Source organism: Halichoerus grypus, chromosome 2, assembly GCF_964656455.1.
Source record: "Halichoerus grypus chromosome 2, mHalGry1.hap1.1, whole genome shotgun sequence".
In the NCBI taxonomy this organism is placed as follows: Eukaryota; Metazoa; Chordata; class Mammalia; order Carnivora; family Phocidae; genus Halichoerus; species Halichoerus grypus.
In genome coordinates, this window is record NC_135713.1 from 209,063,858 (window position 1) to 209,089,425 (window position 25,568).

General features: G+C 49.7%; 1 protein-coding gene across 3 annotated transcripts; it reads right to left on the bottom strand.

Moving 5' to 3' along the window:
- Window positions 1–1,792: 1,792 nt before the first annotated feature.
- On the bottom strand, window positions 1,793–25,568 carry WDR45B (WD repeat domain 45B). Of its 3 annotated transcripts, none has more exons than XM_036092983.2 (10): window positions 25,376–25,568; window positions 19,248–19,322; window positions 13,577–13,678; window positions 9,840–9,927; window positions 8,676–8,770; window positions 6,096–6,286; window positions 5,408–5,493; window positions 4,393–4,494; window positions 3,520–3,641; window positions 1,793–3,122 (listed from the first exon to the last, which is right to left on the bottom strand). In XM_036092983.2, the coding sequence occupies exons 1-10, from the start codon at window positions 25,440–25,442 to the stop codon at window positions 3,016–3,018; spliced, it is 1,035 nt and encodes a 344-aa protein (XP_035948876.1). In that variant the 5' UTR covers window positions 25,443–25,568; the 3' UTR covers window positions 1,793–3,015. The 3 variants fall into 3 exon arrangements, with proteins under 3 accessions (XP_035948876.1, XP_035948882.1, XP_077922435.1); XM_036092989.2 differs by lacking the exon at window positions 25,376–25,568 and adding an exon at window positions 13,783–13,911; XM_078066309.1 differs by lacking the exon at window positions 13,577–13,678.

Sequence of the window (25,568 nt, forward strand, 5' to 3'; positions counted from 1 at the left end):
GTATTTGACAGGTGTGCAAATGTGTGCACGAGGATTACTGTTTCCTAAAGGTTTATAATAGCAAAAAATACAAATTAGTATCTTTGGGCAACTGAGGTATGTCCCGACATGTTCGTGAGTTTTAAAAAGTTGAACAGTCACTATAATGCTGCTGAAAATGAACCACCTCATCCCAGAAGGCAGAGGCTTTCCAGGAGCGGCCTTCTCCGGAGGTGGCAGCTCAGGGCGATTCTGCTTCTGACTTTTGATTCTCTCATCTGTTCTTTCCTACTTTACGACTTTGTGAACTTTGTAAACATTCTCTGATCCATTTCGAGGATCAAAATTTTGGTATAAGTTCCCCAAGTGTTGTCGTCAATCCGATGCCTGTTACAGAAATAACGGAAGGGAGGTCAGGGGCCCACCTCACGAAACCATCTCTGGTGTCTAGAAGCTTGGTAAGGATGTCTGGTCACAGGAGCTGCGGAGGGCTGGTGACGTCTGGTGGTAGAGCGGGGAGTGGGCCCCTGGTAGTCCGGTGTCACCTGCAGGCCCAGAGGGGCGAAGGGCTCCTGAGAAGGATGCACCCTAACGGGACAGCCGAACCTGGAGGGTGAGGAGGCTGCAGCGCGCCGAGGCGACTCTGTCTCCCCGCGGCGTGGAAGGAAGGGCAGGTAAGAAGGGCTGGAGACGCCTCCCCATCTGTCAGAGAACTGACAGGACAGCCTAGTGAGCACTGCCTTCCCAGGCAGGAACTGCACGTTGACACTCACACCTGGTGCCCAGCCCAGCCGCCAAGTGGGGGCCCCTGGGGGGAGAGCTTGTGTGTCTGTGTCCCTCTGACGCCCATGCTCAGGGCCAGCAGGACGCAGCCACGCGAAGAGACGGAGACAGCGGCCCCGGCTTCCAGGAACCCCCCCTCAGAGCTTTGAATCAATGGTTATGTTTGGAGAACAGTGTTTGGCTCTGCTCCACGTGAGCCCTCAGAAGGTTTGCCGGACAGTGCACCCGTGCTGGGGACACGGCTCCCCCCGCCACCTCCCTAGAGGGGAGAATCGAGGTCACAGGCACGGGCCTGGGTGGGCGCACAGTGTCTGATTGTCTCAGCCTTCCAGGCCCTCGACTCGCTGCATGGGGCACGTCCCGGATGACAAGTGGGGCCTTCACCATCCCAAGGGGGAAACTCCAGGGCACACACCGCAGCCTCCCGCCCGACCGCGTGGCTCTGCAGCTGCCAAGTCGTGCCCTTGGGCAAGGGCTCCCCCCGTTTTGTCACTTTATGGAGGAGGCGAGGTCGCAGCCGGCGCAGCAGAGCCAGGACCATGCTCTCACCCTGGACTCCAACAGGGCATGCCAGAACATTCCTGGGTTTCCGGGTACCGCCTCTCCGCGCCTTCCCCGCCAGCCCTACCAGCAGTCTCCACGCACGGCGGCAGCTGTGCTTTCTCACACAACTTTTCTCCTAGTTTGATGTAGAGCTGGATACACTAGAGGGACTGTATTCGGGGAAAACTAGTAACTGTATGAATGTGAAGGGTCCCCCTCGGCCCCGATGCACGGTTAGGGCTGACGTGTTAGATGAGTCACCACAACACTGGCCGGGCACGGGACAGGACACAGGCGCCACGACAGCGGGCACAGCGTGCCCAACAGAGCATACACACCGCTAGTGAACGGCACGCCCTTCAGCCCTGCCCACAGGCGGACGCCAACCCTGGGCCCCCGCCCCCACACAGGCAGCCCGGAGTCTGGCAGATTCCAAAACTAGGGTTTGGTTTTGTAACACAGTTCTTCTCCCTTGACGGATACAGAGTACAACAAAATTAGTCACTTTTATTTAAAAGAAACATTACAAATAAGTGCAAAATTAAATTTCATGATTAAATACACACCAAAGTAACATGCATACTTTACACTGAAATCCACACACAAAGTTAGTTGATTACATGACAGAGAGAACTGGCAGAACCAGGAGCTGCCGCCGCAGACTTTCAAGGTTTACAACCTGAAATCAAAACCATACAATTAGGCTTCTGTAAAAGGAATTTAAGAAAACGGAATACGTACCTCTGGGAGTACTAACAACACAGCCCATAACCTGTTTTAGCCACCGATGCTGGGAAATGTCATCACGTGCCTTCCCTTCTCAGAATGCTAGTAAGCGGCTCTGAGCGACAACGGGCGCGGCGGCTGAGGCTTCCCGCTCCTGCCCCGGGGTCCGGCCCGGCCGCTGCGGTGCCCAGCCCTTCCCTCTACATCCTCTAAATTAAGTGACCGTCTCCGTGTTACTCTGCTCCCTACACACAACGGGGAAACTCAGGAGACCCGCGGGGCACACGAAGCGCTCTGCTCGCCGCGGGCGACGCCAACAGCTCCGACAGACAGACAGACAGACGGGGACGGCCGCGCCACAGGCCCGGGAGACCAGGACGCCAGCTTGCAGGGAGACGCCCAGCCTAGGCTCTCTGACGCGGCTGTCTCTTTGCGTCATGTTCAGAGGGGAGAAGGAGTTCCTCTCTCCTTTTCTAAGGCAAGCTGCTGGTATTCTGGTTCTATTTAAAAATCTGGTGTAATGCAAGAGCTCGCATTGACACATTTGCTCATTTCCCCATTACAGACTCAGTAAAAATGATGGAATCTATTGCCAAAACAAATTTCTATTTGTCCATCCTTTTGCCAAGCCAGTCCCTACATGTGCACGGAGCCCCCAGGTGCACGGGGAGGCGCAGGTGGGAGGGCAGAAGCTAGCGTCAAAGCTGAACTAAAGGTCGCGGGCCAGCAGTTGGGCCCCGGGCGGCTCAGAGCCACTGAGCGTCTACACTGCCTTGATGATGATTCGTCCTTTAATACTGGAAATGGGAAGCCCTGCTCAAGAAAACAGACAACCACAGAATGGCCTCAGGACCAAGGTCCCTGGGCAGTCCTCCAGCCGCTGACCCACGAGGCCCACACCGGCACCCGCCCCAAGAGTCTGAAGGGCACACGCAGCGCTTCGGGGGTGGCCGGCTGTGGGTGCTGGTTGCACTCCCGGTGGAGTCACAGCTTGTCATCGGTCATTTCTAGAAACTGTGCGTAGACGTCCCGGATGCACTCCCCCTTGGGGTTGAATAGGAATTTGTAGTAGCTGCCGTCTGCACAAATCGCTGAGACAGAAGGAGACCATTTTACTCACAGTGTTTCTCCCCTCAACGTTAACAGCAAGCAGACCTCACTGAGCTGAACTGTAAATGGCCTCACTCTGGGCAGCGACCCAGAGTGAACATGGGTGACAAGGGACCGCCCCCCATTCCTGACTGAGCACACGCGTGGCCAGGAACCCCAACTGCTCTGGGGTGGTGCATGTATTCGACTTATGTGTGGAGGGGAAAAACCCTGTCTGGTCATCAGTTCAAAAACCAAATGACATGCCCCCACAACTTCCTGGGAAACCCTGGAGGGCAGGGGGCTGACGTCACCCCACACGGCTGTGCAGACCCCCGAGTGGATCCCCCGGGCCCCCAGGAAAGCGAGCACGGGGCCGCCAGCTCAAGGACCACTTACCAATGACGGCATTTGGCTCTGTTCCAAAGGCACAGATGCATGGAGAGCCTGAGGGAACCTGAAACTTGGAAAAACTCCACTTGGAACTGAAGTACTTTGGAAGGAAACTGGCTGAAGCCAGACTGGGGGGGGGGGGGGGGGAGAGAAAAGGCAGTTACGTCTCCATAACGAAGGTGAAATAACACAGCTCTCTTTCATTTGGCCTGAGCCCAGATACTTTAAATTCTATATTTCCTTTTAATTTTATTTCTCACATGAAAAAAACAAAGTGCTTAAAGTGGCTTCATGGTAACCCCAGAAACCACCAGCACCAGAAGAGGTAGAGGTTTCTACTGTGACTAAATTACTTTGCTAAACATGGCAAACATGAGGACAGGCACTGGGGTTCAGGTCCGAGTCCTAAATCACAGGAAAGGTGACTGGATCCTAATCAGACTCTGTCTAAGGAGCTAAAGACGAGGCCAATAACGATGCCCGTTTTCGCATCAGATACCGTGGACCCTTGAGCAATGAACAGGTGAGGGACACCAACCCCCTGCAGTCGAAATTCCGTGTATAACTACTGACTCCCCAAAAATTTAACTCAGGGCCTACTGTTAACCAGTAACAAATGGTCAATTCACACCTATTCTGTACATTTTATGTACCACACATCCCATATTCTTACAAGAAAGCTAGAGAAAAGAAAATTCAAGGAAGAGAAAAATATGTTCACGGCACTACCCTGTACCACGTGTCCGTGGCCCGTGGACATCACTCCTGTGCCGTGTGAGGGTCAGCCGTGCCTTGTCACACAACCCAATGAGCGACTGTGACTTTACACCGAATGTGCCTGAAGGAGGGGCTTAGTGCTCTTAACTCTGGGAAACCTACCTAGACTGTTTATTCCTTTTTGGATCTTCAGCAGCAAAAATGTGCACTGTGCCGTGGTCACTGGACACGCAGATGAGGGAAGCATCCGGATTGAAGTTAATGCTGCAGAGAAATCAGATGAAGCTCTGGTCTCATGTGGATGCAGAGGGGCCCGGCCCCCAGCCGCAGCACCACGCCGCTATGTGAGCTGGCGCCTCAAACCCTGGCCTTCTCGAATTCCAGACAGCAATTGTTAGCACCACCACCCTCCATTAATCAGCCTGCAGTGCTCTCCATGGAACCTGAGGGTCCACACTGGGCAACAACCCAGCGTGCCACAGCAGGGCCCCTCCCTGGGTACACTGGTAAGGCTAGGTACCCGGGAGGGGAAGGGACTTCCTGTGGACCCACCCTGAGGCTCTGGGGTCCCTGAGGCCACCTCTACATGCCAGTCAGGTGATAAAACTCCTCCCCTCCAACGCCCCTGGCCCCTGGAGGTGGGCATCACTGGGGCTGGGCAGGCCCCCACTCTGGCTGGAGGGGCCCTGCGAGGAGACGCAGGGGAGAGCCCCCACAGGGCTCCGCAAGCACATTCAGTAAACACACATGTTAATGACATGTTTATCACACAGACCCAAATGCTGCGGGCACCTGGAAAGGCCACAGGCGCCAAGAACGAAACCCGCCCAAGCAGGGGGTCCAGCAGGGCAGGGCTGCGGACCCCGAGGGATTACAGATGAGCCAACAAGGTCTCTGCTGTTTGCCTTAAAATACCACAGAAAAATCAGCTGGAGGAACAGTGGAGAAGAAATAAAACTGGCAAGTACCGACAAACATGGAGGCAGGGTCAATGGTAGTTTGTTACAATCTCGTTAACTTTTGTACGTGTTCCCATAATAACGATCTATAGTCAGTCATAATAAAACAAGCTGACACCTGACCCTCTACAGCAGGAAGGGGCCCTGATTCTCCCTCAGTCACACGAGCCCTGTTTGACTCAGTCACTCAGGGGACATGGGGGTGGGGGGCTTCTTACCAATAAATATTGGCTGCTTGAGATCCTCTTCGTAGTTCCTGGATTAAATGCCCTGATGAAGTATCAAATATTCTTATAAGGGTCCCCTTTGAAAAACAGTGAAGTGTTTTATTATCATTCACAACTTTTTAGTTTTTTGAAATGAATATTATACTCACAAACCCATCAGTCCATACAACCCCTTCCCAACTCGCCCACATCATCTAAAACTCAACTTTTCCCTCCGTTGTACCCGAGAGTTAAGGTGGTGGCTCTCTGGCCCAACAGCACTGGGTAGGAGCCAGACCCCTGGGTGCCAGCCCTCCACTAACCCCCTGCACCTACTGCCCCGGCAGACGCCTGAGAGAACCCACAGCCTGAACGGACGTGTTCCTGGGGGGTTGTCAGTTCTCTGTCTAGAGCAGTGACATCTTCATTGTAACTCCCATGGCCGGTTAGAAAAAAGCACAGTGATTCTATTCTGCTGCCAAAAAGATGAGGCTTCACCAAGTAAAATGACTTTTCAACGGTCTATGTCAACTACGACGTGATTCCCAAGAGAAGGTGGCGAAGAACCCGTGAGCAGTCAGAGCCCACAGGGAAGGGCTGGTTTCCGCGGGGCCCGCACGCTAAGTCCTTGGGAGTGCAAGGGCCCTTGCGAGGGCGGCCGGGGCAGCTGTGCAGCTGTCACGGGAGGACACGCACTTACTTTCTCAGATGCGGTTGCAATTCTTGTTCCCTGCAGGTTGAGAGCAATGCAGCTCAGGACGCCCTCGTGGGCTGGAATGTCCACGGGCGGCTTCTCAGTGCTGGCCAGGTCCACGAGCTGCACGTGGCCCGTGTGTGTGCCCGGGAAGGCCAGGAGGGAGTTGTTACTGTTGGGGCACAGGACGCAGAGGCCTGATCGGAGATGGAGAGAACCCATCAAGCACTCACGACTGTCTAAAAGCCTCTGCCTTACCCAAACAAAACCTATTGTCTGTCCTCTAGCTCACAAGAAAAAAAAATAAGACTTACTCATGTGTTTTAATTTTTTTTTTTTTTAAGATTGTATTTATCTTAGAGACAGAGAGGGAGAGAGAGAGCGTGCAGGGTGGGAGGCAGAGGGAGGTGGAGAGAGAATTCTCTCAAGCAGACTCCATGCTGAGCCCAAAGCCCAACGCGGGGCTCGATCCCATGAGTCTGAGATCACGACCTGAGCCGAAACCAAGAGCTGGATGCCGAACTAACTGAGCCACCCAGGTGCCCCCTAGGGTTTTCATTTATATCAGAATCACAACATCTTTTCATTGTAAAAGGTATTAGAAGGCCAGACAAGGCTAAGTCCCGGGAGACTGAGACTGCCTCGTAACTGGAAACATTCACTGTCACATATCCACCTTCCATGGTGCCAGCCACTGAGAATACAAAATTGTGAAATACAAACACTCCACTAACAACTGCACAAAACCCCAAATACTTAGGAATAAGTCTGACAGGGCCTGCACCAGACACGGGACCACAGTGTAGAAGGGAACCAAAGTTCTGATGGATGGAGAGCTGATCTGAGCCGACCTACTGTGGTCACGGCTGGGGTGTACTTTGCCTGCAGGGTCAGTCCGGTCCGATCCAAGTCTTCCTGCAGGCTTTATGAAACAGCGGACAAGCTGACACTAGACATCCTAAGGAAAGGCAAGGTCCTAGAATAGCCAAAAATTTTTTGTAAAATAAGAACATTAGAGAACTTACACTACCTAATTTTAAGAATTATTTTAAAGCTCTTGATACCAAAGCAGTATGGTATTGATATAAGGACATATCACTGGAACAGAAAAGAGAGTCCAGAAAAATCTTACACTTACTTGATTAAAAAAAAAAAAAAGTACCAAGATAATTCATTGCAGAAAAAAATAGTCGGATATTCATAAAGAAAAATACCAATCTGGGCCTTTGTCTCATGCTATACACAAAAAAATAAAGACCTAACTTAAGATCTAAAGCTTCTAGAAGAACACATAAAAGAAAATCTTTGTTTTGCAAAAAACCACAGACCCACTGAAAATATCTGCAAAAGTGATAGACAAAGGGCCTTATCTAGAATATACAAAGAATTCTTACAAGTCGGTGAGAAGATAAAGTTAAAACAGGAAAAGACGTGAAGACACCTCATAAAAGATGTTTGAATGGCAACAAGCACATGACCAGATGCTCAACACCGCCAGTCCTCAGAGAAATGCAAACAAAACCCCAGGGACATACCAGTCCCAAGGCAACACCCCACGTTCAGAAGAGTGACAATACCAAGTGCTGGGGCAGGGATGTGCTGCCATCCAGCCCTCCTAGGTCACTGATGGGGGTGCAAGAAGACACCACCATTTTGGAAAACATTTATGAGTATTTTATAAACATGGGCACATCATGACAATATATATGATCCAGCAGATGTGCTCTTCAGTATTCACCCAAGAGAAATAAAACAATTCCTCCAGGCAAAGACGTGTCTGTGAACATTCACAGCAACTTCTGTTCATAACGGTCCAAACACTGGAGTGCATAAACAATTTGGTATATCCATACTATACAGTATTACTTAGGAATAAAAATGAGGAAAAGAATATATACATAACACATGGAGGAACCTAAGAAATATTAGGCTAAGAGGAAGACCGCAAAACTTGAAGGCCAGGTGGGGAAAGGGGCCACCTGGAACTCTTTCCCACTGTGGGGGTAGTTTCACGGCTGTTTACAATGACTAAATATATCGAACGATATAGTTAAAATGAGTGAGTTTTATGTATATTACAGCTCAATAAAGCTAGAAGAAAAACACTAAAAATTTTAAAAAGAAATTGAGGTGCTATAATGAGGAACAAAGTCACATGCAATCCTTGCTCCGAAGAAAAAGGGAATGAAACCCCTCAGAACTCAGTGAAAACACACAATTCCAAGGTCGCCCAAGGAGCTTCTGAACGGCTGACGACGACAGGGGGAAAGTTCCCTCGTTCCACCCCCCACCCCCGCGTGGTAGGAGGGGGGTCTCAGCCACTCCCTGGCAGACCAGGTGCTGGTGTGAGCAATGCGGCCCAGAGAGCTCGCCCAGGAGGAGGTGGAGGGCACCCAGGGAAAAGGGTGTAGGAGGAAGAACAAGAAGCCTGTCTCCGTCAGAGTGCCCCCAGTGAGTCTCAGGACCCATCTGACCACGGCAGTGCCACTCAGAGACCTGCCGCAGAGGAGGGCACCCGGCACCGGTCTCCACCTGGACGGAACATCAAAGAGCCAACTTCCATCATTACTCCTCTGCATTTCTTACCTTTAGGATTATAGCAGGTTTCAAAGACATGCAACTGATGGGGATTATGTGTGAACGTAAACACCTTAATCATTGAGTCCAAAACAACCACAATTCTGCAAAGAAAAATACACAATCAGAATTCCTATTCCCAAAAGCAAAACTCAAGCATTTTGTGATTTTTGTTCTTATTATTTTGAAACTTAGAAACAGTCCAAACAGCACAAGCAGAAGGATCATTCTTGAGTCAGAGCCCCACAAAGGCAAGGTCTCTGGAGGTCACCCATGAGCCCCTGGGGGTGTGGCAGGCACTGATGGACAAGCACCTCTCACCTGCACACCTGGGTACAGGCTGACTAACGGACCTTCCTGAGGCTTAAGGATATTTTCATCAAATATTTCATCTAGAATAAGAACCAAGTAGAGTACATGGAGCAGAAAACAAAGAAATTTTCTTTATATACACTTTTAGATATGTCTGGATAATTTAGAAACGTTGGAAACTGGAAGGTCCTTGGATTTGGCTCCAGGATTTGATTAGGGGCCCCTAACAATCAACATTACCGGAAGTCACAAACCTAAGAATGCAGGTATGACAGTCCCCTATTCACATTCACCTTGTTCAGCATCTTTGCCCCTTCCACAGCGGAGTATAAGATGTAAATCACACCAAATTAAAATCCAAATTAACAAAACTCTATCTTGCTGAATGTACTAGTAAAAACTTCTGTTCTCCTAAACACCATGCTAGCAACGGCTGAGAGAAGCCTGCTACTTTCAACAGGTAACAGCAATGCCACCTTCTCACTAAGGAGTCTCCGTATCTTCCTTTACCTTCCAGCTGGTAACATTTACTGAGGCAGCGCGTGGCAAAGCTGGACCGAGAGTGAGGAAGGCTCACCCCTCGTGTCCTCAGCGGGAACCTGCTGGATGGGGACCGTCCTCTGAAGGACTGAGGACCACTGAGCGCTGCTGCCAGGCACGTCCACTGACAAACTGCTTCTAAACGATCCGTGGAAGCCCATAAAACTCACGCCTTCTTTGCAGCAATACAGAGAATCGCATGTCCTTTGGGTCATAAACTATAATCATCACATCTGAAGACATGATTTTCCCAAACATGTTTCTTCCTTCAATATGAAAGTATTTCAGCCGTCTTCAGAGAAACTTAGATAGTAAACCTACCGATCTCGCCGCAGCTTGACTGCTTTGACTTCTGTAGAAAATTCTATTTCAATAACAGTCTTCTTCTTCAGGTCATCCCAGATCATCACTGAAATTTCAGAGAGAGCTTATGGGCACAACAATACACAGCCTGTGGGGCCTCGCAGAAGGGTCCTGACCTCATGAATCTCTGACCAGGTGGAAGTATTGCTCTCCCACTGCCCAGTCTCAGACCCAAGGGACACGTGCAGCCCACCCCTCGCAATGCTGTCTCTGAGAGCAGAGCGCTCACCCGCTCCCTCCCCGCTCTTCCCTTCCAGTACCCCAGCCCAGTCTCCCCCCACCACACACACACACACACACACGCACGCACACCTCCTTTCTGCCAACCTCGCCTAGCTGTCAGGCAAACTTCTCCCCACCCCTCTTTCCTCGGTTTCACCTGCCTGAGCCAAAAGCAAGCCTAACAACAACTACTGCTGGAGTGCTAGAGAGACACCTGGATCAAGAAAAAAGAGGCTTCAGTTTTAATGGATTAAAAAACCAGGGCTGGGGATTACTCTCAACCCCAGCCCGACTGTTCTTGCTCTTCTTTGGTCTCACTTTGCTGCTCACACTGCAGTACTTTATGAAGCATTAATAGTTTGCATCCCGAGGGCTGAGAAAATTTACAGATAACCTTTGAGGATGAGGACGGCGAGCAGCACTGAGCTGGGGGAGAGGTGTGGGGGAGGGTGGTATCCAAATATTTTCTATCTTCTGCATCTTTCTCTTACAAAGCTGTCTAGGAAGAGTGTGAGGTGAGGGAAAATAAGCTTCAGCAGGTCATGGGCCAGGTGACCAAGGGTGGAAGGCAATGAATGTCTCCCCTAAAGGTCCTGACACCATGACCACCAAGAGTCCTGGAGGTGAGATTTAGGGGTAAATTTTGCCAGAATGGACTCAGTGACCTCAATTTCAAATCAAAAGATAACAACACCTAAGAGAACTACCAAACTTTTATTTTTATAAAATTATTTACTATCGAAGAGATTAAAATTTATAACCATTCAAAATGAAGCAGAGAATTCTGTTGTTACTCCTTTAAAATGCCATCTCTGATAAATCTCTTCATTCCCAAGTCCCTAAAGTGGTCTAGCATGTTGGTAAGTGGGACAGAACCTCAGTCCACAGTCACCTCACTGAAATATAATAACCTTCTGGGCAGAGGACACATACACTTTTGAACTTGTAAAGCAGTTCCCAAGTAAACTTTCTCTGGCTCTGCAACCTCACACCAAAAAATCTGCAATTCAAAACAAATGTAAACTGGCCCAATCCAGACAGAATCCCAAAGATGAGCCATGTCAAGGGTGTCACAAATCCAAGTGAACTCTATTTTCAGAAATTTCTGGAAACAGCATGATGGAGCCCCAGAGCCAGCAGCTCGAATTCTCACTCACAAAAGCAAAGTGACCAGACACAATGCCCCGGACAGAGAGAAAAATCCACAGACCTGGGGTGACCTTCAGCTCCCCGTGGTCTCCATGGGCTGCAAGCCACCATCCTGGTGTGCTGGAAATTCTACATGTATACCCAGGATTTGGCATGTCTGTCTTTTAATACAGTTCCCGATAGCAAAAGGTACATTCACTAATTCTGGAATTCTTCTTTTGTCCTCTAAGCTCCTGATTAAGTAAGAAAAGGCCTTTTGGTGTTGCCTGAACAGCGTGTGCAGCCGCAGCTGGGACTTGCCTTGTTGCACTGTGATGACCAGTGTCCTCGAGTCTCATTTTACTGGTTTTCACAAACCGAAGACACTAGCTTCTCCACATTTCAACACCGTGTATCTTAATTTATAACTATTAAAATATTAAGAGTAAATTCAAGCAGCAATTTTGACATTATTGAAAAGCCACAGTGCCACAGGAAGGGCCAGGCTCTGGACTCTCTTTCCTCTTCAGTGATCAGTAACATGCTTCAAGGCAAAGGCTGACCCAGCAGCAGGACGTGTGCCCGCCCCCAGGCAGCCCAGGGAAAGGAATTATTTTATTTATTTATTTATTTTTTAAGATTCTATTTATTGGGCGCCTGGGTGGCTCAGTTGGTTAAGCGACTGTCTTCGGCTCGGGTCATGATCTCAGAGTCCTGGGATCGAGTCCCACATCGGGCTCCCTGCTCAGCGGGGAGTCTGCTTCTCCCTCTGACCCTCCCCCTCCTCATGCTCTCTCTCTCTCTCTCTCTCTCAAATAAATAAAAGATTTTATTTCTTTACTGGGGGGGGAGCATGAGTGGGGGGAGCGGCAGAGGGAGAGGGAGAAGCAGACTCCCCGCTGAGCAGGGAGCCCTACATGGGGCTTGATCCCAGGACCCTGAGATCATGACCTGAGCCCAAGGCAGACGCTTGACTGAGCCCCCCAGGCGCCCCTGGAAAGGAGTTCTAAGTAGGCTCCATGCTGGGCTCCATGCCCAGCGTGGGTCTCGAACCCACAACTCTGAGATCAAGACTCAGATGCCCAACCGAGCCCCCTCTCCCCCGGTGCCCCCATCCCTGCACTCTGAGCATGGTGGCCTCTATGTGGCTTCTGGATGGCCTCTCTCAGAACTTCTAAGCCACAGGCCCTGCTGGCAACGACCCAGACAGCAGCCCAGGCTTTCTGCCCTTCAGCCCTGGTCGTGACAAGCTGGAAGGGTCCAAGCACACCACTGCAGGCAGTCCCACTCCCCACCCCCACTCACACTGTCCACCAGGCCCCTCTGAGAGCTGCACGCCGGGGCCCCAGAGCCTGCCAGGGATCATCCAGGACCCTGCACCTTTCTGTGCTCACCTGACTCCCCTCTTTCCCGATGCTTTCCCGATCACACCCTCAGCTGGTATTCAAAGTCCCTGGATCTGTCCTTACCCATCTCCGCAGCCCACCTCCCCCCTCTTCTGGTGCTCTACCTGCTTCCACGGATACCTGGGTTTACAGGTATCAGGTGTATACACACTGTGGCTGGTGAAGCTTTTGTTTCTCCCCTACTTTAGAAGCCAGACCTTTTACCCCACAGTCTCTCTGAACACACACAGATTTATACACACATACCAAACACAATATTCTTAAACCTAGAGCCAACATGGTTTTTTGTTCTACGTGGCAACCAAATCAATGTTTCTGTGAGTCAATGGCTCTTTGTAGGAAAAATAACCTTCCTATACCTTGCTTTAAAATGAACACATAACATTTATGATACCAACCCACAGTCGAATACTCAGAACAAAATGGGGTCCAGAGGCATGGCATGCCCCGTTTAGCCAACATTAATTGAAAAGCACGTGCTTGGGCGCCTGGGTGGCTCAGTCGTTAAGCGTCTGCCTTCGGCTCAGGTCATGATCCCAGGGTCCTGGGATCAAGCCCCACATCGGGCTCCCTGCTCGGCAGGAAGCCTGCTTCTCCCTCTCCCACTCCCCCTGCTTGTGTTCCCTCGCTTGCTGTGTCTCTCTCTGTCAAATAAATAAACAAAATCTTTAAAAAAAAAATAAAATAAAACATATTTTAAAAAAATGAAAAGCACGTGCTTTATGTCGATGGGAACAGGTGACCTTGCCACACACTTTTTCTCCTGGGAACAGCAGGGACAAGACTTTCTCTCTGGATGCCTCCTGTCAGTGACTGGTCCTTCATACTCCACAGGGCCACCAGGGAAGAGCAAATGTAGCCGCAAACACCAAGACACTCTAGAAAGTTCCAGACATTATAACATGGAAGGCATGGTCATTAAGCCCACCATCACTTTACCTTTGTTGGGGGGGTATTTTGGCTTTTTCCCACCACCGACTAAAGCTAAATAGTTGCAGCGAAATAACATTTCAACATGGCCAACTCCTCCTTCCAGAAATTCTGAAATGATATTGAAAAAAAGTTAGTATGTATATTTTGCAATTTAAATACAGAAAAAAGGGAAAGGTAACACTCAGCATTTGACTTTCATCAGCGATCTATACCTGACTACCATCAGCAATGAGACTGCCAGCTGGCCAGGAAAGAGGAAGAGCCGTGGGCTTTGGACCTCCCTCAGCAGCCTGTCCTCATGAGCTGTGTTCCCCAGGTATAAATGCTGAGCACCCAGCACCCTAAGAAGCCAACATACCAAAATGTATGAAAACTCCTATTTTAAGGGGTAGCAAAATCTCCAAGCTCTAAGAAAGCATGCTAAATGCTTTAACGTAAAAGCAGAGTTCATCACTTTAAACACCTCTTCCACTGGCTTGAAATGCTCAAAAATGTTGGTGAATTACGTTAAGAGGAAAACGTCAGCAGATTTTCAGATGTCCTCCATGACAAAAGGAAGACCAACAATGCTCATTCAGGGAAGGTAATGGAACCCGGTGAGCAGTTTGGGGCTCAGAGAACCGAACCCCACTCTGGATGGTTTCTGCTGCAGAGCTGGACCACCCATCCTGTTCTCACCAGCTCTGCACTCTGGTCAGCAACGACCGGAACTCCTGGCACAGGGAGGGCACAGCAAAGGGCAAGTGAGGAAGCAACACCTCTGAAAGTTAGAAGTTAAATGAAGATCAGCCATGGCCATTCAAGGTGATTCCAAAGTTCATCAGCTGGCTCTGTGAGAAAAGTAGATTCAAGGCTTCATAGAAATGCTAGAAAGGACTAACTATCAACTTGACCCTTGGGATTGAACTGCACAAGTCCACTTATAGGCAGATTTTTTTCAATAAATACAGTCTGATACTGTAAATGTATTTTCTCTTAACGATTTTCTTTTTTTTTTAAAGATTTTATTTATTTATTTGACAGAGAGAGACACAGTGAGAGAGGGAACACAAGCAGGGGGAGTGGGAGAGGGAGAAGCAGGCTTCCCGAAGAGCAGGGAGCCCGATGCGGGGCTCGATCCCAGGACCCTGGGACCATGACCTGAGCCGAAGGTAGACGCTTAACGACTGAGCCACCCAGGCACCCCTCTTAACGATTTTCTTAACAGTATTTCCTTTTCTTGAGCTTTATTGTATGAATATAGTATATGATACACATAACATACAAAATACGTGTTAACTGTTATTAATAAAGCTTCTGGTCAACAGTATGCTATTAGCAGTTAGGTTGTTGGGGAGTCAAAAGTCATACATGGGGGCGCCTGGGTGGCTCAGCTGGTGAAGGATCTGCCTTCGGCTCAGGTCATGATCCCAGGGTCCCAGGATTGAGCCCCTACATGTGGCTCCCTGCTCGGCGGGGAGCCTGCTTCTCCCTCACCTTCTCTCTCTGCCCCTCCCGCTAGTGCTCTCCCTCACTCACTCTCTCTCGAATAAAATAAATAAAATAAAATCTAAAAAAAAAAAAAAGTCACACGTGGATTTTCAACTGCAGGGTGTGTGTGTGTGTGTGTGTGTCTGTGTGTGTCTGTGTGTGCGTGTGATCGCTCCTAATTCCCGGTTGTTCAGGGTCAAGAGCAATATATTTATACAAGCATCTGGGGTCTTCCAATTTTTTTCTTTCAGATAAAATCCCTTAGGGCGCCTGGGTGGCTCAGTCATTAAGCATCTGTCTTTGGCTCAGGTCATGATCCCAGGTCCTGGGATCGAGCCCCACGTCGGGCTCCCTGCTCAGCGGGAAGCCTGCTTCTCCCTGTACCACTCCCCCTGCTTGTATTCCCTCTCTCGCTGTGTCTCTCTCTGTTGAATAAAATCTCAAAAAAAAAGATAAAATCCATTAGGTATAATTGATGAATCAAACAGTATATGTGTCTGCATAAAATGAACATATTTTGCCAAATTACCCTATAAAAAGATTCTACCAACCTAAACTGAACCACTGAGGTCATGAAACAGGCCATGGAATAGTCTGCTTCTCCACAGCCAAACCAAAGCTACATGCGAATGTGGGAACACCACCCGTCATGACAATCCGCTCACCCCCTCCACCTCACATGCTTCCCATTTCTCTCTAGTCCCTTCATCTTGGACATGCTGGGGTGAGCCCAGGAGCATGAGGCCCATCACACAAAACGAGGATCAAGGCCCCCAACATACCGTTAAGTCAGGTAGGCTGCTGGACTGGGTAACATCAGGAATCGTGCACAACAGGTCACCTCTTTTTTTCCAGACACTTAGTGTGTCACACGAAGGACCCTGCCCGTCTTATTCATGACTGTATCCCCAGCCCCAGCGCAGCACCAGGCGCTGGAGGCACCGACCACCGCCCAGTGGGCTCGGGAACGCACAGCCCTCACCTGCGTCCCACCTCAGTCATGTGCTGTTCTCTCTCGGTCTCTGTGTCCTCTCTACTTCCCCACACGTGGCTGCCAATGTCACATGTGTGAGCACTGGTCATGGGGAGGGAAACATGGGTGACACGAAGACAGGGGAAGGCCTGCGAACCCCTCTGCCCGCCTTGCAGGCCGGGCCAGCTCACTGAGCAGGGGCTGTACAAGTTCTCATCACCTCTGCACCGCAGAAGAATTGGTCTCTAAATGAAAAGGGAAATTAACTTTTTATGAGTATTCCTTGTTTCTATAATCACTGGATATCATATTTTATCTAAACGTATCATTCTCGAACCTTCTTTCCAGCACACGCTCAGATGTGAGTCCAAGTCCTACACATGGACCCCACAGGCTGCCATTGCAGGCAGTCTTCCCTGGGGCCTCACAGCTTTCTGGGAGTGCAGCAGAGCTGCATGCCCACTTCAAGTGTGATTAAGATGCAGGACCCTCAACGCCTGGGAGGGAGTTGGGAGAAAGCTGCCTCCAATGGCTCCCAGTCCTTGCCGGCGGTGGGCACACCTGGGAGAGGCAGCTCATGGCCAATCCCACCTACTCAGTGCCACGGTCACACTGGAGGTAACAGGGCCGACAGCCCAGATCTGGGGGTGACCACGGAAATGCAGGCACACTTCCTTCCTCCTCATTTAGGAAAGCAAACCACCAAGATAAAACAGGAACAAGATCCAGCCTGTTTTCTGTCAAGTTGTAAGTTGCCAGAAATTAACAGCAGACCAACCTACAAGTGCACAGGGGCGGATTGCTTAAAATACACCATCAAAAAGCACAGCACGGCCCCACCATGATCCTTTTCAAATTCACTCCAAGCTAAGCTTAGGGACAGACTGCCCCAGACCCAGTTAGGCTGAGCAGCAAGAGGAAACAATACTTGCTCTCAGCATGACAATGGCAAACCCTCTGGAACTTAGACTTTTAAATGCTTCTTGTCTAACGTATTTTTTTTTTTAGATTATTTATTTACGAGAGAGAGAGAGAGAGAGAGAGAGAGAGAGAGAGAGAGAGAGCGAGCGCGCGCAAGAGAGAGAGAGAGCGCGCGTGCACACGAGCAAGGAAGGAGGGGCACAGGAAGAGGGAGAAGAGGATTCCTTGCCGAGCAGGGAGCCCGATGCGGGGCTCCATCCCAGGACCCCGAGATCATGACATGAGCTGAAGGCAGATGCTCAACCGACTGAGCCACCCAGGCACCCTAATGTATTTTTAGAAAAATCCTGAGTTTGTTATAAACATATCATTAATTAGGAAATAGCTGTCAATATATTGCTAATGATTCAACTGGAAACTAAGCCTGTAACTCCTAAATTTCTAGGTCACTTTATTTTATTTATTTATTTAAAGATTTTATTTATTTTACAGAGAGAGACACAGCGAGAGAGGGAACACAAGCAGGGGGAGTGGGAGAGGGAGAAGCAGGCTTCCCGCTGAGCAGGGAGCCCGATGTGGGGCTCGATCCCAGGACCCTGGGACCATGACCTGAGCCGAAGGCAGATGCTTAACCACTGAGCCACCCAGGCGCCCCGCCCCTATGTTATTTATTTGTCAGAGAGAAGGAGAGCACAAGCAGGGGCAGCGGCAGGCAGAGGGAGAAGCAGGCTCCCCGCTGAGAGAGGAGCCCCATGTGGGACTCAATCCCAGGACCCTGGGATCACGACCTGAGCCAAAGGTAGACACTTAACCAACTGAGCCACCCAGGGGTCCCTCTAGGTCACTTTAAATAAAAAGTATTTGCAAGTCAAATTGTTTCAAAGTATTTTGTCACTATTTATCCCTATAAAGCAGAATTGTCTTAATTCACTAAGCAACCAAAAAACAAATACAAGGCAGATTCTCAGAAGACTGACAGGAGACTCCCGTCATGGCCTGAAGCACTCACTGACCCACTCTCTAAGAGCACACGGCTGCTGGACTGACAGATGATGAAGGCACAAGCTTACACAGCACTTAATATGTGTGCCAGGCACTAATCTATGTGTTTTAAGCATTCTAATTCACTGATATTCACGATAATCTTAGGAGGCAGACAGTTATCACCTCCCTTTTACACAAAGAAAGTGAGGCCAAGAGAAGGTGAGGAACTTGCCCCAGGTCACACAGCAGCCTGGTAAGGGGCAGAGTCAGATTCCACCCAAACAATGTGGGCCAAGAACCTGAGCCCTTAACTACCGGCTACACTGTCTGTGTCTAATAAATGCAAGTTACACACCTCAATTTACAAAGTCAACTCCTAGACGTAAAGCACCACTTACTGTTTTATACACCAGGGCTGTTGTACAAAGACTGCACTTGACAAAGGGGTTTCACTGCAAAACATTTCTGAAAGTCCCTGATGCTGGGTTATTAGTTGTGACAACGGAAGGGGGCTGTTCAGTGGAGCACCGGGATGCAGTAACTTCCTCTGACAGAAAGAAACAGTTCCAGCATCAGAAAATATAACTGTGCACTGAGTAAAAACCAAAACCACAACTACAGAAAGAAAAAGGATGTTTCTCATTTTCTATGATTTATCTGAGATTTGTTCATCTGTTGGCAGTGCTTAATTCTCCAAGTAAGTAAAGAGAGGAGACACCAAAAGCGTAAGAAAAATACCTTGGGGGAAAAGTAAATTGAAAACAAGTCTACCTGTAAAATTTACCAATTTTTCCTGTCAAATGGCAAAAGGATCACCATTATTTTAGTATTATCAATAGAAGTCCTGATTCCACTTAAGAAGCTTTTGAAAACTTGCATTCCCCGAAAACGTAACTTAAGACACTGAAATATGTAAACAGAAGCAACTACAATTTATTGCTACAGATGATATTTTCTAAGTGCTCATTTATCAAGAGTCAAGAGTCCCATATACTGTATTAAACCCATCACTTGAGTTCTCTACAACTTCACATTCAGCAGGAAGAGAGAGAATGGCCTGCACCACTACCCCGTGTTCTCCCGTGGCAGCTAGCGACAACTGAAGACATGGCAGAGACACATGACGCTTCAAAGTTCACATCCACCGGAGAAATCAGAGCCGGGCCACGCCCACTGGGTCAGCCCTGCACCCCGTCTAGGCCAGCAGAGGGCCATGAACCTATTTACTTCTCAAAACCAGGACCCCGCCCCCCCACAACTGTGAGATAAAATGCAGATTCTTTGAAGTCTGGAAAAAGGGAGAAACTACGAAATGTCAACTACTCTTACCTTGTTTCTCTTTTTCTTTTAGCGGATCGGTGTTATAGACTCGGAATCCGTTTTCCATCCCACAGGCAAAGCATCCTTAAGTGTGAAAGCGAGAGAAAGAGACACACATTAATCCACAGTGGGATGTCAGCTAAGGGCCCCAGGGCCCAGAACAGCCAAAACAAGGGGTCTGGAGAAAGCAGACTTTCCTAAGAGCTCTTGCAGAGGCTCGGACAACACGGTGTGGTCTGCTCCGCCACAGCTACCCTCCTGGGGCTGCTAGTGAACGACGTGCATACCCCGGCACAACGTTTTCGGTCATCTAACGTGAAAAAGAGCCTTTGGAGTCACTCCAACTTCCTCCTGCAGGGCCTTTCTCTGGCATTCCTGAACTTAATTCCACGAGAGGGGTTCACCAGCTACCTCCACAAGCCATTCTGCCACTGCACATTTCCCTCAACACCTGCCTCTTGCTAACACTCACCACTGGCTCCCCCATTCCTTTTTTTTTTTTTTAAGATTTTATTTATTTATTTTGACAGAGAGAGAGAGAGAGACAGCGAGAGAGGGAACACAAGCAGGGGGAGTGGGAGAGGGAGAAGCAGGCTTCCCGCCGAGCAGGGAGCCCGATGCGGGGCTCGATCCCAGGACCCTGGGATCATGACCTGAGCCGAAGGCAGACACCTAACGACTGAGCCACCCAGGCGCCCCTGGCTTCCCCATTCCTAACACATCTCTCGAGTGCTGTCAGACACCAAGATCTGGAGAGGCAATGACAGAACAAGAAAGTCCATGCCTTCCGGAGGACAGCTGCGAGCCAGCAATCCCAGCAAGTGTGGCCACAGCAGACCGGGGAGGGAGGGGGCGGGGAAGGGCTGCTGCAGGACGGCCTTCCAGAAAGTGGCCTGAGGTCTCCCATGACCTCCCCCGACCTGTAAACAAGCCTAACCTTGAAACCTCTGTCACGGTCACACACCAGGTTGTTAATGGTCCAATTAACATCCACCAGAACAGCCAAAATGGTGGAAAACGCCAAGTATAAAGCAGGTTTGGAGGGAACTCTGAACCTGCCGGTGGATGGCGAACCAGTGCCACCACCCTGGAACGCTGTTTGCTTGATCCACTACAGCTGTCAGCTCTACCCCTCGGTGCGTAGGCCTTACAGAGATGGCCACACAGGTTCGCCAAGACACGCATTACAAAGTTCACAGCAGCACTCTTACACCCTAATAGCCAAAAACTGGGAACCCACCCAAATGACCCCCAATGGCAGACTGAATTAATTTTGATATAGTCACACAGGAAACCACTGTGCATCAATGAGAATGATCTACAACAATACTCGGCAATATGGAGAATGTCCCACAAACGTGACGTTGAATAAAAAAGCCAGGAACAAAAATAAAGTACAGACACAGGCAAAACTAATCTACACCACGGGAAGTTAGACTGGACTGTGGCAGTGACGGGAAGGAGCACCGGGCGGCCAGGTGTGTTCAGTTTCTTCACCTGGCTGCTGCTGGAAGGTGTGTTCAGGTTGGAAAATCCATCAAGCTGAACACTTAGGGCTTGTGCACTTTTCTGTAAGTATTGCATACTTCAATAAAAAGAAGGAAAGGTATTACGAACACCAAAGGTTGGCAACCACTCTCCAAGAAGTCTAGGCATCATCCTTGCTATGTTCACACAACTTTTTCCCACAGAGGAAGCCCCAGCCCAACAGATGGGACCCCACAGGGCCCTGGGCTGGCTGGGGGGGGGGGCAACAGGGCCCTGGACTCACTGGGGGGCTCTCTTCTATACACGGGCACACCTTGTTCCATGTTGCTTCACAGACCCTGTGCTTCGTCCAATCGAAGGTTTGGGGCAGCCCTGCCTCCACCAAGTCTATCAGCACCATTCTCCATAGCATTTGCTCACTCACATCTGTGTGTGACATTCTGGTAATTCTAGCAAGATTTCAAACTTTTCCATTAGTAGATTTGTTATGGTGATCTGTGATTAGTGATTATAACTCACTGAAAACTCAGATGGTAGCTAACATTTTTTAGCAATGAACTATTTCTTAATTAAGATGTACAGGGGCGCCTGGGTGGCTCAGTCGGTTGGGCATCTGCCTTTGACTCAGGTCATGATCCCAGGGTCCTGGGATCAAGTCCTGTGTCGGGCTCCCCACTCAACGGGGAGGCTGCTTCTCCCTCTCCCTCTGCCTGCCACTCCCCCTGCTTGTGCTTTTTCTTGGAAATAAATAAAGAAAAATTTTTTTTTTTTTAAGATTTTATTTATTTATTTGAGAGAAAGAGAGAGAGACTGCGTGTGTGTGCACGCACATGAGCAGGGGGAAGGGGAGAAGGAGGGGCAGAGGGAGAAGGAGAGGGACAAGCAGACTACCTGCTGAGTGTGGAGCCCGATGCAGGGCTTGATCCCAGGACCCTGAGATCATGACCTGAGCGGAAGTCAGACGCTTAACCGGCTGAGCCACCCAGGTGCCCAAAGATCTTAAAAAAAAAAAATTAAAGTACGTACATTTTTCTTTAGACACAATGCCATTACACACTTAACACACTGCAGTACAGTGTAAACATAACTTTTATATGCACTGAGAAATGAAAATATTCATTTGACTCACTTTATTGTGATAGTCTCCAGTGCAGTGTCTCTGAGGTGTGCGTGTAGAGACGACTCCCATACAGCCCACGTGCAAATACTACCACCACCCCCTACCCCCTTTCCCCGTAGCTACAGTGAAGTGGGCCAAGGACAGGAGTCTGTGGCCTCAGGTCTTGGTCCAGGCAGGATAAGCAAGTATATACAGAAAGGGTACATACTCAAAAATTTGAGTTTCCCAAGGGAATAGGAAAAAAAAAATAGGCAGCTAAATTATAGAAATGTACATCTCAACACTTAAGAGTCTTGAAGACCACCGTGCAAATTATTTTTAGAAGACAAAAGTTTGAACATGTGAGCAAATCTCCTTTTAAAAATGATTTCTTGTACATCTGAAACAAATGTAACATTGTGTGTCAACTACATTTCAACTAAAAAATTTTATTTTTTTTTTAAGATTTATTTATTTATTTGAGAGAGAGAAACAGCATAAGAGGGGAGAGGGTCAGAGGGAGAAGCAGGTTCCCCGCTGAGCCAGGAGCCCGATGTGGGACTTGATCCCAGGATTCCGGGATCATGACCTGAGCTGAAGGCAGTCGCTTAACCAACTGAGCCACCCAGGCACCCTCAACTAAAAAATTTTTAAAATAAAGAATGATTCTTAGGGACACCTGGGTGGCTCAGTCAGTTAAGTGTCTGCCTTCGGCTCAGGTCATGATCTCAGGGTCCTGAGATGGAGCCCCGTACTGGGCTCCCTGCTCAGCGGGAAGTCTGCTTCTCCTTCTCCCTAGGCCTGCCACTCCCCCTGCTTGTGCCCTCTCAAATAAATAAAATCTTAAAAACAAACAAAGAATGATTTCTAAGCAAAAGTTGCAACGAGTGTTAAAAATGCTGAAGAGGGGCGCCTGGGTGGCTCAATCAGTTGAGCGTCCAACTCTTGGTTTCAGCTCAGGTCATGATCTCAGGGTCATGAGATCAAGCCCCACGTCCACAGGGCTCCCCACTCAGCAGGGAGTCAGCTTGGGGTTCTCCCTTTCCCTCTGCACCCTCACCCCTGGCTTGTGTGCGCATGCACACTCTCTCTCTCTCAAATTTAAAAAACGCTGAGTAGAAATTAAAAATCAGTATAAGTAAAAACAAAATGTAATAAACTCAATCATCTAGCATAAATTTATAGAGAATTTAACCTAAGGGTAATCAGAAGTTTAAGTATAAAAGCATATTTTTTTCCTTCAGAAACACTTACTTTACCTACAATTTGTTAAAATGAAATGAGCTGGGCTCACAGAAGGGTATTTTTCAGACAATGGAAATATGGCCTTTTAAGAGCCACAGCTGTATTTTATTTTATTTATTTCTCAAGAGAGGGAGAAGATCCCAAGCAGGCTCTGCTGGATCTCATGACCCCGAGACCACCACCCAAGCCAAAACTAAGAGTCGCATGCCCAACTGACCGAGCCACCCAGGCGCCACACAGAGCTGTATTTTAAAAACAATCTTTGATAAAATCTTTATAAAAATATAATAATCTTCACTGGTTTCTTAAATAATCAGCATCATTATGAGCCTCGAATACTGTACTGAAACTTAATTCAAAGATTCCTCACTCAGTATCAAGGCGGGTATCATAAGAACGAATCTCTTGCATTAAATGACTTCAAGTCACTAAGCTGCTTGCGTTTGTAAACACAAAAGGTATCACAAGTTTTTATAGTTACCTCTCCCCTCCCTTACTACCAGCTAGCCATCTCTTTCCACTGAAAACATATTATTTTTTTAAAGAGTTTATTTATTTATTTATTGGGGGGGGACGACAGAGGCAGAAGCAGACTCTCCACCAAGCAGGGAGCTCAACTCAGGACTCGATCCCAGGACCCCGGGATCATGACCTGAGACGAAGGCAGATACTTAACTGAGCCAACCAGGCACCCCTGAAAACATATTTCTTAAGGAGTTGTTATATCACTGTTAATTCCTTAAAGAGCTTTCAATTATTATCAAACCCATTAAAAAACCTACTGCCCTCCTCTGGTAATCAAACCCCAAAACGTTCAGCCACATAATTGCCCAATGTCCAACATCTGGCCCCAAACTCATACCTCACTCATAAATAACGTTCTCCCACAATCCCCGCAGTCCGGCCCAACCAAAACCACCTTCCGTGGCTCAGCCCACGGCACCCACACCCTTCCCAAACTTTCCCCGCGGCTAACTGCCACCTCCTCCGAGAACCTGGCCCTGACTGACCTCCAAGGCTGGAAGGAAACTTGCCCTCTTCCAACCACATGAAAACCTCCTTATCTTGGCATGGCTCTTTCTACCTGCCACCTTGTTATCTCGCCTATGACACCACAATCAACACCTGTGGGCAGGTTTAACCTATCCTTCGGAGCACAGCACAAAGTAAACACGCCAACCACAGCTAGGCAGCCACTGCATTGTCTATTTAAAATTATCTTCACAAATGCGCGACCCTACAGCACTACTCGGATGCTCTTCAAAAACAAAACTTCCAAAGCGACCACGTAAGAGCTCTTCAAGTCTGTCCCCGAACAGCAGCTGCCACCCCCTTTCTCCCCAGGGGGGAAGCTAGTAACCGTGCAGTGGAGACGCAGCTCTGCGCCCCGGGCCTCCCCGCCCCTCCCGGCCCCTCCCCTCCCGCATCCTGCTGGCTTTCCCGGACGTGGCTCCAAGAGCGGTTTAAATCACCCAGGGTCCTCAGCTGGATTCCAAAACGTGAAAATAAAATGCCATTTCCCCCAATGGCACACTCAATAGTCAAGTCCTTAGAGGTCCTTTGGTTTCACTGAACAAGAACAAAAAACGCTCAGGGAGTTCAGTGACACTTTCTCATTAAAACCAACGCAACAGGCGAGGACCTACACCCAACTAGGTCAGTAGGCCTGCGGGACTCGTCAATAAAAAGTCCAAGTACGCAGCTGAAAAGAAACTCAAGTGTTTTCCAACTCAACTAGAGCTTATCCGCCGAAGAGCCTAAACGGGTACAGGAAAAAAAGCGGAGTTTCGAAGCAGACCCCAGTATAAGCCGCGGGGAAAAATCCGATTATCGTCGAATCCGGTGAGAGCCCGCGGAGGAGGGCTGACCGAGTGGATGCAGCCGTCGCCCCGAGCTCCAGGAAAGTCCGGAGGCGAGGGACCCGCCCCGACCTCGGCCCACACCCCCCGCCCGGAGTGGGAGCGGCGCCGGCAGGGCCGGGGCGCGAGGCCAGGACAAAACTGGGGGTGGCACGGTCAAGGGCCGCCTCGGGGGGAGGGTGTGGTGGAAGGTGTCGGGGAGAAGAACCCGCCAGGTCGCCAGGTGTTGGGGGGCGTCCGGGGAGGGACCAGGCCGGGTCGGGAAGCGTCGGGGGAGGGGCCGAGTCGGGGGGCGCCGGGGGGAGGGGCCAAGCCGGGTCGGGGGGGCGCCGGGGGGCGTCGGGGGAGGGACCGGGTCGGGGGGGGCGTCGGGGGAGGGCCGGCCCGGTCGGGGGGCTCCGGAAGAGGCCGGGTTGGGGCCCGGGCGCGCGCAGGGGCGCCCTCACCGTGGTCCTGGTTGAAGCCGGCATAGAGCAGCCCGTTGCCGTGGGGGTTACACGGCAGGAGGTTCATGGCGCCGCCGCGAAGGTCCGCCGCTCCTCAGAGCCGCATGCCCTCGGGGAGGCCGGGCGCTGCGGTCCCGTCTGTCCGGCGGAGGCCGCCGCGCCGGAAGCGAGGGGCGGACGTGCGTGCGCGCGC